Raw genomic sequence first — 13012 nt, 5'->3', positions numbered from 1 at the left:
TCTCAGCTAACACCAGGCTGTAGCTAGGAATGAGTAAATAAGCAGCCATAAATAAGAACCTGCCCCAATAACCCAGAACAACCCCCAGCTGTGGCTGCCACCTGGCGCTCACAGCTGAGTGTCCCCCTGCAGCCGGAGGCAGGGAGCACTGCCCCTTCCTGCCCTGGGCTTAACGCACTTGGAGAGGGTTTCAGGGCAGAAGCTTTTGTCTTCAAGGAGGTTGCTAAACCTTACCTGTGCTCAGGGCAGCTATTTGCTCTGGATGGGAAGGGCAGGGAGTGCCAGCATGAGCTGCGTGAGGCATGGAGGTGGCTGCATCCAGCTCTTCTGTGCCTCAGTTTCCCCCAGCTGCAGAGCGCAGTTGGGAGTCTCCCAGTGTCCAAGGGGAAGACTCAAATACCAAGAACAGAAGACAGAAGCGAGCCTGAGCGCATTGCTATGCTAATTGTCCAGGCTACCCTTCCAAGCCTTCCCCTATGGACAGAGCTGCTTGTAAGAGGGCTGGCACCCTAAACCTCCTGCAATGACCTGGTGCCCTGGAAAATGTCCAAGTTTCCTTCAGAGCAGACAGTGCCCTGTACTCAAGGGTGGCCGAGCCCCAGATTTGGGTTCTCAGTTTTGGATAAAGGCCACCGTCCACTGCCACAACACAAATGTCATTCGGAACAAATGTTCCTGAAGCACCCAACACAGAGAGTTCCACCTTACAAGTCCAGGAGATCGACCTAATCTTTATCACAAACCTGGTGTGATAATGAAATGAAACCAAATGAAACCATTTCAACAAATGAAACCATTTTGTCCCTTTGCCCCTCACGTGCCTGATGCAGATCTGCGGGGTACAAAGCCCCAGGCCGACCTGGTCTCTCAGCAAGGAGACTTTCCTCTCCCTCCTGAGGTCCACCAGACCGCATTGCTTCAGACTCGTTTCCACCTCCGCAAGCCAGCACGGGGCCAGATTCAACCTTTTGGCTCCCTGCACGAAGCTTTCCATGGCGCTACGTGGCAGAAGCTGGAGAAGCACCCATCTCCTTCTCTCCTGTGGGAGCTTGCCCTCTCCTGGGCATGGAAACGTGGGACGTGGGATGCGGGATGTGGGATGGGAGACACGGGATGCGGGAGATGGGATGAGGGAGGTGGGGTGCAGGAGGTGGGACGCGGGATGCAGGCGATGCTATAGGAGATGCGGGGTGTGATAAGGGGACGTGGGATGCGGGATCCCAGAGGGTCTGCAGGAAGGGGGCTGCAGGAAGGGGGCCCAGGAGGGGCTGCAGGCAGGCAGGGCAGCACGGCGATGTGGCCGGGCCCCTCGCCCGCCGTGCCGTATTGCTCACGGCCAGCAGAGGAGGATCTTGTCCTTCCGACGAGGTGCAATACTGCGCCCAGCCGGGAGCAGGATGCAAACAAAAGGAGGAGAAGGAGGGGGGAGAGAAAAGAAACGAGACTGTGGGGCTTGTTTCACCAAACAGTCTCCTTTCTGCAGCCCGACACTGATACTTTGTGCGTTCTCTCAAGAGGGAATAAAATCGCTGGATCCTGCTCGCGGCGGGTCCGCAGGGACAGGGGACGAAGCTGGAAGAACTGGCGGAGAGCAATTTTAAATTTTATGACTTTAGGCTCGTAAAAAAAAAAAAGAAACCCTGCAAAAACAAGATCCAGGAGAGACATTTTATGTGGGTACTGGCGCGTTGCTGAGTGTGGAGCCGATTACATTTATAGGGCTCCTAAAAAAAATGGTGGAAAAATGGCTGAAATTCAAAATCTCCTAATTTCACCTGACCTTTGTTGTCATTATCATTGCAATAATTAGCACTTCACCAAATCTTTGTTTCTCCAAAGAGCCATCAAACTTTGCTAACTGGGCTTTGTACAAAGGTTAAACACTGCAGATACAGGATACTCTCCATTTTTCCATTTCAACCCCTCAGGAAAGGAAGACTATTGAAATATAATAGATTTCAAACAGCAGCGCCAGAACCAGGAGCTTTCTTGGTCTCAGGACAGAATCCTACATCTCCAGCTCTGACAAAAATGTCCAGTTAATCTCTGGCAATTCCTTCTGAATAAAGCCAGGAAGATTTGACCCTAAATTCAAGGGAAATTATTTACAGCTGCCAAGGGCATTCTGCAGTTGAACTGTTGATTGTGTCTCGGGTACATTTGCTACCCCTTATTACAATCAAAATGAATAATTAAAACACAAACGCAGGTGGAGAAACAGGGAGCACAAAGGTGACAACCCAGGGTTAGGCTGTGGATTTACATGTGTGCAAACCAGAAGTAATTCCAGAGCAAATAATGTACTTATTTGAGCTGCTGTGGCAGACTAGCAGAGGGACAAAACCTGCCCCTGTACACGCACATAATTCCCAACAAAAGCTCTACAGGAGTTCAAAAATTCAGCTACCTTGGCATGAATCGGCCTGCACGCTTAATTGCACTGCATCGTGGCAATTCTCCTGCAACTTGCCACGGAGCAGCCTCCGCAGCAGCAGCACAAACGTCGCCCCTTTCCCCTGCGCCGGCACGGCTTTGCAGCCGAGGAGGCAGTGGCACGGGGCTGCGTAGGAGGACGAGGACGGCTATTTGATCAACTTCCATCCACAACTGACATCCGGCACGAAGGAGCCACGAGGGCAGGCACAACTACTGCCTTTTCCTCATGAACCCCTTGATCCTGCTGACAGCTCTCAGTGGGAACCTTTGTCTGGGCTGCTCGCCAAAGGAGGAGGGAATCGACGGTTCTGATGCTCTTACAATCGGCCAGATTTTTGCCTGCAACCATCTTGGATAGTGACAGTCTTTGAACTTCAAGGGAAAGTGGCTTTTCCAGCAATGACATTATATTTCTCAGCCAAGGCGATGGCTGAAGCATAATGAAAGCAGGGCACATTATCATCTGGAGCACACATGCAGCACATGTTGTATTTTTAGCCTGGGAAACCGTTCCCTTAAAGGATTCCACCAAAACCTCTGAGTTCTTCACCTCTCTGCTAGCAAGCCATCTCCTGCCTCCCGCCGAACTGCAGCGTTTGCCTCAGAGTAGGTGGCACGCTCCTTATTGACCAGTCCCGGGACACCCAGGGAAGTTCACATGCAATGTCTTTATTTCCCTGATTATTCGGTTGCGAACCTTTCCTGAGGTAGCACCTGACACAGTAACCACTGGACCCAGCACAAGAGCAGCCGCACGGCCCTCGCAGGTGCTGCAGAAACCAGCCAGGTTCCCCACACAGGCGCGACCTGCTCCTGCTTTCCAAGAGATCAAAGTTTCCAAGTTAATCTTTGCACTGTGGGAGATGGCTTGCTAGCAGCTGGCTGGTTTTAAAGTTGCTCATTCGTGGACGAGGTGTGCGTGGGCTCCCCGGTGGAAAACAGAGCCAGCCTCGGATGCCAGAGCAAGGGGAAGCTCCAAAATCTGCTCCAAGGGGGCTGCACGAGCCAGAAATGTCGCACTGACGCATGCGCCGTGTTATCAAACGCTTCGGCAGCCGGTGCCAGGATCGCAGGTTATGCTGCTAGACTTAAAGCTTATGCAAAGTCATTAAGTCCCTTTAGTTCCAGGGGATATCAACCTGCACGCTTCAGGGCATAAGCTGATTGCCTTGGGGGGCCAGAGAGGCGCGCGTCCCTCCCGGAGCGCGCGGTGCACAATTAGCTGGGGGCGCTCCCAGGGCTTCCTCGCTTTTTGCTGCATCAGGAAAATTTAGGCGAGCGCTGCAGAAGGGCATTGCACCTAGTGGGGTGCAAATGGAGAGGTGTTTGTCAGCACTCGCTCCTCTCTGCAGTGGTTTGGTCGTGGCGCAGGGGAGCATAAGGACCTCAGAGGAGAGGTGCAGTGATGGGGAGAGGGTGAGGGGAGCAGAAATGAGAGTTTGCTACAGGGATGGATCCATGAATGGGTAGAAACACCGCCATAAGATGTCAGAGAGACACCTGGGGTCTTTTCACCCTAAAATATGGTTTTCCAAGCACTGCAGACATGGAAAGACCTGTGCTGCTGATAACAGCCTCGCATGTGCTGTGGGCCAGCTAGGAGATAGGCATTGATAAGTTTTCTTTGCAGTTATTAATATATTAGAATTAATCTTAATCTTAACTTTAATCCTTCCCATTCTGTTCCTATGTGCACTCAGTTATTGGCCTGGACATGGCTGGTGACTTCAAAACACCTCCATCACTACGAAGCAGGCATCGATTTTCCAAAGTTCCAAAATATTCAGTGAATGACCACTTCTGTTGCTCCAAGTCCTGCCCTTCCCAACAAAAACTGGGAAGACCTGTCACATCTGAAGACAATCTTTTGTACAGTTGCATCTTAAATGTTAAAGTAAAGGAGCAAGTTTTGCTTTTACTTGCATTCATGGTGCATTTTCATGCATCATGGAAATAATTTGGATTCATTCAAGTGAAACCACTTTCTCCTCAGAATATGAAAGACCAAATGGACATCGTCGCCTTACAGCCCTCCTCCAAACCCTCTGGATCCATAAATATCCCAGCTCTTTTCTGTCCTATTTTGACTGACTTAATATGAGCTACTGTCTAAATCTGTATTCGACTTCTGCTATATTACACCAATAACACTTAGTAAGAGGAGTGTTACAAGAGGGGTGTTACTTATAAAAACTCCTAAAACCATATTTGAATAAAACTGAGAATGGTGAAAAGAGATAGTATGGGAAAGAGTGATGGAAACAGGAATGGAGGGGGGAGGTCCACAATCAATGTGCAAACTCTGTTACTTTTTCATTCAAAATATTTCAGTGTAAATTCTTCTTTGGAACAAATCATTAAGGCAAAATGTCCTCTCAAAACATGTTTGTCATGCAATGGTCACGTCACAGAGACTCATTCCCCTCTTTTTTTTTTTTTTTCTTTTTTTTTTTTTTTCTGGGATTCATGCCAAGTGCTAAGCCAGAAACCTTGTTATATTAATTATGAAGAAAAAACATGTTTTATTAAAAACTAGCCTGCTGAATATTCTGTCGTGCTGCTTTTCAGTGACAGCAGAATTGCTTTTGCATTTTAGCAATGTTAATGAATTTTCAGGACTGGGGGAGACATGCACTGCATTTTCCACAGCAATATGTAGACCAGAGTCAGAAAAGGCTTGTCAAAGCAAACGAATTAATCTAATACTTAGAGCTACTCAGGAAAATCCGTGCAAGACTTCACGTTGTCGAAGACTGCACCTACACCTGCCTCGCTGAGTGTGAATTAACAAACCAATTTATCGTGGGCTGATTTATATCAGACTGGGTTCCCACGACATCTGAGGACTGACACTGAGCTGCTCTAGAACTGATCCTCCCATAAGCTGTCAGGTGTTGGTGGATCAAGTATGCCACATCCACTGCTGCCAGTGGATGGATAGTCCCGATGATACGCTAATTAATAAAAACCCTAGCGTGTCGCAAAAATAACTGCTTATAAACTCCCCAAGCTCTTCAAAAGGATTCATCACCTATTAAAGCCCCTCACTACATATTTTTCCCAAAGGACTCAATTTGAACATGTCAACATCTAAAATTTTGAAATTAATTTCAGTAAATACGAAATCACCGTACATAGGAATTGGCATTATAAAGCGGGAGTTTGAGGGTACCTGGAAGTCTTTCACGAGAAAATCTACTTGATTGCAGTGCTTGGAGAAACAAAAGAAATATTTTTAAAACTGAGTTGCAACTTTGCTTTGGTACAAGCCATTCTTTCATTCTTCCCTGAAGATGAGCTGAAGAGACTTGGGGCAGTACTGTCAGCCCTACCCACGCAGGGCTCTGCCTTGCTTTGCTGGACATTTTGCTGCTAACACACCTCTAGAGTTAAGAGCAATGACCACTCAGCCATCTGAAATGTATGGCTGGGATAAATTTTACCTTCAAACAAAGATGTTGCAAAACCTCCCAGCCCGAGCCTGAGCTGTTCAACCTGTGAGCCTGTCCTCACGGCAGCTGTGGTGGCTGCATTAGCGCATGGGGCACCGCACTGTGAGCACCCACGTTCAGCCCAGGACCATCCCCATGCCCTGCCTGGGGACAAGGTAGGTGGGCAGTCCCTGCTCCTTACCCTCTCCAGCTGCCCAGGAAGGGTTCAGCAAGGTACAGGACTGGTATGCAACAAGTAAAGCGAAATAAAACCATACTCACGCACAAATGTGTGTTCCCTAGGAAAAGGATCAGTGGAAGAACCTGAAGGGACAAAGCGCCGTTAGCCATCCTTGCACTGCTCTATTTGTTCTGAAATTAGCTTTTTTCTTGTTGCCTATGTTTTTTCAGACGAGGCACAATCATTTGAGGGTGAGCTAATTCAGCACAAATAATTAACTGTGCTTCAAATATTGTTTAATGTTCAACAGATTGCCCTGATCAAATAAGTGCATCCTGTCCAGATAATCACCGCATTGGCTACTGGTAAATGTTCCAAACCAGTAACTATCCAACCTGGAAACAGTACAAACTAATGGCAAAACAAAGTATTTTTCTCGTATTAGAAATAATTTTCTTCTGTTATTGTCATTTTAAATAGGTAAGAGTCAGAGTTGTTTCTGTCCCCTCCACCTGAAAAAATAGTGAGATCCAATTAAAAATTATAAGATTTTTAGAAACAAGAAAACATGCTTTTTATTATTTTCTAAGTTTCAAACATCAAGGCTCATGTTCTCAAGCATTTTTCCACAGATTTGAGAACTTGAGATCCATTTTTTGATAAAAACTGAAATTCTCAATTAACCCCCGGTATCTAGAATCTGAAGCATTTACAATGGTGGCAGCTGAGGGAATCACAATACAAACAACCCCCTATTACAGAAATGCCATCAGTTTTTTTTACTGATCAGATCTTGTTTGTGCAACATGTTAAGAGAGAAGTGAAAAGATATACTCTTCTCCCAAATAATTTAAAGGCCAAGAGGATGAAATCCAGCAGAAATATAGTGCTTTGAGATCACAGCCCACTTTCACAGGGAAGTCCCTGGTAATAGGTTTTCTCCGTGTTTATAAAGCTGAGCACATTCCACACCACCAGGAGGAAAAGAATATGATTGCCTGTTGGAAGGACTTGAGTAGTGTACAGTAAATATAACAGGGAGAGGGCATCCACATGTTGAATATGAGGAAGAAAACAGTGAAATCATGAGGGCCTCAAGCTTTCCCACCCTGAACGATATTTTTCCTGGTGAAAAAAGGTAAGATGTGAGCACTCGATTACAGACTCTGTGGCAAGTGCTAAAAGTTGGATGCCAGGGAACCCTCCTTCTGATGATTGCTCACTTTGGGGCCTGAGCATCATGAGGTAGCTTTCATACATCAGGAAATAAACAAAGAATTTAAGTATGATAATTATGCCACACGTGCATAATTTAAGCAGGTGCCTACAAGCAAAACGTGTTTGAGATTTAGTATGTTGGTGGCCACACATTCAGGTTTGAGAGATTCCAGATTCTTTAACTAGTTGGAAAGACAGCAAGATGAAAGGAGTTAGATAATGCACAACTTTATGTAATGTGTCCTTGAGTAAGCTGATTTGCACTGAATTTTAATAGAGCCCTGATTCATCAAATCTCAAACAGAATTAAGGTATGGACTGGATCCTAATAACATCATGCTTTATATCCATGAAAGATAAATTAAAGGATGCAAAACTGCTATTGACAAACATTGATTATATGTACTTTGATGGACTTTGAAGTTGTGCCAGATGCGTCTTGTCAGCCTCCAAAGTTTTCTTTTAAATCTCATTGCATAAGGCTTTTACTTTTTAATTATTTTTTTCCCTCAGCCTCTTTGATCAAGAAAAAATGTAGATCATATTTGCGTGATGCTATTTCCTATGCATTTTATTTAGATATGCCCTAGTGCACAGCTCATGATATGTAAAAAACATTGCATGGCACCTAGAAATCTAAACCTGTTATCCTGGGTGCTTTTTAACACTTAATTGACCTTCTCAAACTGCTGAGTGAAATCTGTCTATGTGCAGAGTGTTAGCACAATGCCTGCTTATAACCTTTTGTGCCACATAAACCTTAAGAGTAAGACACAAGTGACAGAGATGCCACTGGCTCTTTGTTCCTGGGAGATTTTTGCCCACTGCAGAAATCCCACCCATCCTTTTCATTCTGTCACTGTTGGAAAAGGGGTCCTCATGCCAGACCCCATGGAAGGACAAACCTGCTCACAACATCTATCAATTTCAGAAGATGGGTTAAAGTTTAAATGAGTGAAACTCCTTTATTTTTCCTATATGTGCAAATGTCTTTTCACTAGGAAGCTTTAAGAAACTTAAAAGCAGCTTTGGAGACATTTTGATTCTTAAAGTTGTTAACCTGCTTATACCTCCTTGCTTTCCTTGTCCACAAGGATATATGGCCAACCCTTTCAGGGCACAGCAGGTGCATAAAGTATGTTGCTGTGCATAGTAGAAAGTTTCAAAGGCAGTGAAGGGTTTGGGCCCAGTTGTTCTTTTTCTTGGAGTAGACCCTTTCCCACAACTCCAAACCCATTTTCTGGCTTGCTCACCAGACATGAAGTGCTTCTCTGTGACAGTTTAGGTGGCTTCAACTAAAAATATGGAGAAAAAAATGTAGAGAGGAACTAACCAATCCTTTAAAATTGAGAATGAATAGGTGAAAACAACTGCTTAAAATGCTGGAAGAGAACTGTGGTGGACTGGAGGGCTTCTGCAGTCATCTATACTGCCTCAAACAAATCATTTACTCTCAGTATTCCTTTGCTTCCCACCTGAAGAGTGTGGGTGGCAACACCTCCTCTTTCCCTACGTGTTGCCTGTTTAGACAACAAACTCTTCTGGTTTACTATTTTTTTCCTATGTTAATGAACAGCTCCAGGCACAAGAGGTGCCTTTTCTTGGCTGTGGTGCCTACTGTAAAAGTAAGAAAAGAGTAACTTAAAGGACTGTACTCTCAATGATTTATTTGGAATTACTACTGAGTATTATACTCTATAATGGTTGGGTAATTCTGTTGCCAAAATAAATACCAGAAACATCACTTTGTCAATCTTTTTTTTTTCCCCCTATTTTTTCTTTTTTTCCTCACTAAGAATTTCCAGTGTAAAGATATTTACTTGGACGTTTTTTTTGCCACCATGCACAGCCAGCAAATTCTGATTTTGGAAAGCATTTCCAACCCTTCCTGGCTGATAGCTCTTCATCTTCCAACATAAAGCAGAAGAGAACAAATGAACAACATGCTGTGCTGGATATGCATGTGTGTGCGGATTATTATGGTATTGGGTATGGTAACTGCAAATATAGCTATTAATACCTGAAAGAACAAATCACCGCAGTTGTCAGTGGAGACAGAAAATTCCTAAGGTAAAAGAAAAACAAGAACATTTAATAATCAACTTTAATACAAATAGTGATTCTAGAAATACTTGCCTGCATCAGGCACCAGCACAGTGCCCACAAGAGCATGAACAAGTCTCTAGGAGGGTCAGATTAGAAGGACTTTCTTCACACCCAGAAGCAATGCTGTGGAATATGCAAAGATCAATGCTTTGGCTTTGGCCTTTTCCACTGCTACACTTTTGTGGCTTTCTTTAATTAACCTAATAACTCAAAATCTGTATATATGTTCATGCTACCTTTTTTTGTGTTCCTTCTATTTCCCTTTAACAAAAGCCTTTTTCAAACTGCAAATAAAAATAAGAAAGCAGGAGCCCTATTATTCCTCTTTATGCAAAAGAACCAGAGTTGAGTGATAGTATTGGGAACTGACTTTTAATATCAACTCTGGGAAGGGGAGGAGGGGTATTCTCTTTGTGAAACTCATCTTGGTGCAGAAAGCCAGCATGAGGTCTAGACACCACTTAAATCAACATTTAAAGTGTTGCGGTTGCATTTTGTTTCATAATTCTCTCTAGCAGCAAATTCCCAGTGATGGTTTCAATTCTTGGGCTCAGATCAAAAGCAGAGTAAAAATTTAAAGACAAGCAAACAAACAAAAACCAGAATAAGTGCAGGCAGCAGAAAGTTCTGTTGGACGTGAAAGAAGACACTTCCCTTGTCCCTGCTGCTATAACCCATCCGTAATACTTCAAAGGCTTTACGCAAACTCAAACATAGAGCAAGGCAGGGCTTGGCTAGTTAGGAGGAGAGGCAATCTGGCTCCAGAGGTACACACTGTGCCCCACAACTTCTCTGACACTGATGTGGCACTGAGCCCTTGAAGAACAACCTGCCACACAGGAACTTGATTCCTGCCCCCAGCCTGAGATTGGTGTATGCCCTGGCCGTGAGGTTTTCTGTCCCTTTCTGCCTCTTGGGTGTTCTTTTAAATCTTTCCTGTAACAGCTGCGGATATTCTTGTTAGCTGCACAGCTCTGTGAGCCTATTTTTGTGTCTTGAAGCTGCCTGCTAAAAGCATTAAAACTGTAAAGCGGTGGACGAAGAAAGGCAGTTTTGCTTTCAAGCTGAAAAACATGCATCAAAGCTCCTGCCATAAATTTATGGAGTATTAAAAACAAACAAAATGTGACCGTAGGGTAACATCATTTTAGGAAAGATGCGATGGCCTACCTCAAAGTCTGCATTTAATGTGCGCAGCTCTCACTTTAACCTGCCTAGGCTATGAATCCCAAGGGCCAAATTCTGTTCAACCACCCTAAAACAGATTATTTTCACTCTGGAAAGGTAGAGCTAATATAGTTACTGTGCTCCGGTTACAAACGCTGCCTTCACAGGCTCCAGTGGTCCTTCAGGGGACACCAGTCCGAGGGAATTTGGACAAGCCATGCCCCTGTGAGGGGATCTCTGACAGGGAGATGGATGCAGTGTCAGGCCTGATCCATGCTGTGGGAGCTGGGGAGAGCTGGCATGAGCTGACAATGCTGCCCTGGTGTTCTGGGAGAAAAGAGAGGTTTTCTGAAAGGTGCAGCCTTTAGGTTTTTGAGCCAACTGCCCCCCAAACACCTCAGATACCAGCAAGTAAATCAACTGAAGGTAGGAACCCCTGCCGCCTCCTCACGCAGGGTTCCTGTGGCACACACCAGCTGCCTTGGGTAGTGCACAACTACTGAGGTGGTCCTCAGCCACGAGCTGCATGGAAAGGGCAAGAAACAAAGTAAGCAGAGGTGCATGGACCTCCAGGGTCTCTCCGTGTCCTGTCTGTGCTGAGAAAGGCACTGATCTGCCTGGGTACCCAAGGCTCTGAAGCCATCAGGCCCCGCATAGCAGCAAGCCCTGGCATGCATCTTGGTGCCACTTTCAGCCAGCATCCACGTCTTTTCTCCTTTCATGCAGCGCAGATGACACCAGCCACAGTACTAATTTATTTTTACAATTCCCCAACAAGCTAAATATAATGAACATTATGGCAAATACTTTTTTCCTGTTGAAGAAGCAAAAACCTAATGAAAGCTGACCTCCATGTTATTTTGCATGCATTTAAAGGCAAGCACAAACTAAGCAACACCTGTTTAAAAAAAAAAGGCCTCTAAAAGACATGCCTTAAAATAATTACTTCAACTTTTTGACATATTTTTTTCTTTCCTATTCGCTGCAGTGCTGCTGCTTTAAACAGGAGCCAGGCATGTTCAATGGGACAGTGGGATATCATCTGTTTCCTGTTGGGAATCCAACAGGAGGTCATGGAATAATATATATCCTAAATATTTGGGAACTCTTTGGCAGAATAATTTAGCATACTATGTTATTAATTGTCTAAATGATAGATAAAATAACAGAGACAAATCATTTCAGGTGCAACTGTGCACAGCTGCTATGAGCACTGCTTCGCAGTTCTGAGAGAGTCAACAAATCTTGCTTGAGTAAGAACCATACGTCTACACTATTCTTCTTAGATGTTTACATTTCCTTGTGCAGAGCTCTGAATAATATACTTTTTTTTTTTTCTTCTCCAGTTTTAATTTAATTACTAATGCTCAATACTACACATGAGAAAGAGTTAGCCATCTGAGTGGATGCACAGCTGAAGCAGCGCACAGTTGGAGCCCCTGCCTTACCTCCTTGGTCCTCATACCTCATGGAGGTGGTGATGAAATACCTAGCAGCTCTAATACTTATGTCATGTTTATCTTGGCTTCATGTTTAACTTGGCTGGCCTAGCATGATGAGCAGGGCCAATTTGGTTGGATCTTGATTTCTTTTCAATCCCAGCTTCCCCAGGCTGCAATTCCTCTTTTTGATCCATCATCCCAGATCTGTGCTTTATCCCTGGATTTTCTTTCTGAAAAGCAATTTTTCTATGGACACCAATCCACAATTCAAGATCATTTTTTACATAGTTGAATTTAACCAAGTCTTTTTTTTTTTTAATTTAAGTCTCCCAAGCTTATAAAAGAAGCAGCACAGCACTGTTTGCATTTTTCTCCGTGTAGCAATGGCGACTGAAAACAAAATTGATCATGGTTTTTATAAGACTGTCAAGGATAAGAAAGCTGTCTCTTGAGAAGCAATGCTAAATGTTAGTTCCAGACTGATAACTGTGGGACAAATAGGTTATAAATTAGTCACTGGAATTGTGAGCAAGTCCTAAGGGATTTCCTGTCCCTGAGCCAGACCAGTGAAAGCCACAGGAGTGAGATGCTCTGGTCGCCGGAAAGGCTATGTGGTTTTTCTGCTTCAGAGTCTAAACAAAACTAAAAATTTTTAAGGTCGGAAAGCTTTGGTAGGAGCCAGCCATCGCAGTGGTTCATGGCAGCAGCAAAGTTCCTCCTCTGCTAATGTCACATTGGTGGTAACATGGAGCTCCTGGTTGGCACTTTTCTTGTGGTGCCTCGTGGTCTCCTGAAGAGCTGAGCTAAGAGTCACCACCACATATCTATGAGATACCTCGCAATCAGGCTATTCATGAATCCTTTTTTTTTTTTTGTTGTTGTTAAAAAGGACTTTTTGTGAAGAAGTTAACATTTTGTGCGGGAAGCAGCACTTTGCATACAGTTTTTTTAGACAGGCCCCTAACTTTTCACTGCAAATGTTGAGTGTTGAGGTGCTGGTATAGGTGTCAGCATGTATCAGCGTTTACCTT

General features: G+C 44.5%; 1 protein-coding gene across 7 annotated transcripts in view; it reads right to left on the bottom strand.

The window, feature by feature from the left end:
- Positions 1-13012, bottom strand: part of HABP2 (hyaluronan binding protein 2) — a 72048-nt gene that overhangs the window by 14058 nt on the left and 44978 nt on the right. The window contains exon 1 of one of the 7 annotated variants that reach the window (XR_014586760.1): positions 6150-6323. The exons of 4 other annotated variants lie outside the window; for them this stretch is intronic. Coding sequence is in view for 1 of the 3 variants with exons in the window: in XM_083844216.1 (XP_083700342.1) it covers positions 6150-6218 (69 nt within the window). In the remaining 2 variants the exon portion in view is untranslated. Of the gene's footprint in view, positions 1-6149; positions 6324-13012 lie in introns of those variants that run through there. 2 more of the 7 variants (XM_083844216.1, XM_083844220.1) reach the window with 2 other exon arrangements.

This window comes from Anser anser, assembly GCF_964211835.1.
Source record: "Anser anser genome assembly, chromosome: 7".
In the NCBI taxonomy this organism is placed as follows: domain Eukaryota; kingdom Metazoa; phylum Chordata; class Aves; order Anseriformes; family Anatidae; genus Anser; species Anser anser.
The sequence above is the reverse complement of the archived record's forward strand: the minus strand, read 5'-3'. Positions and strand labels throughout refer to the sequence as shown.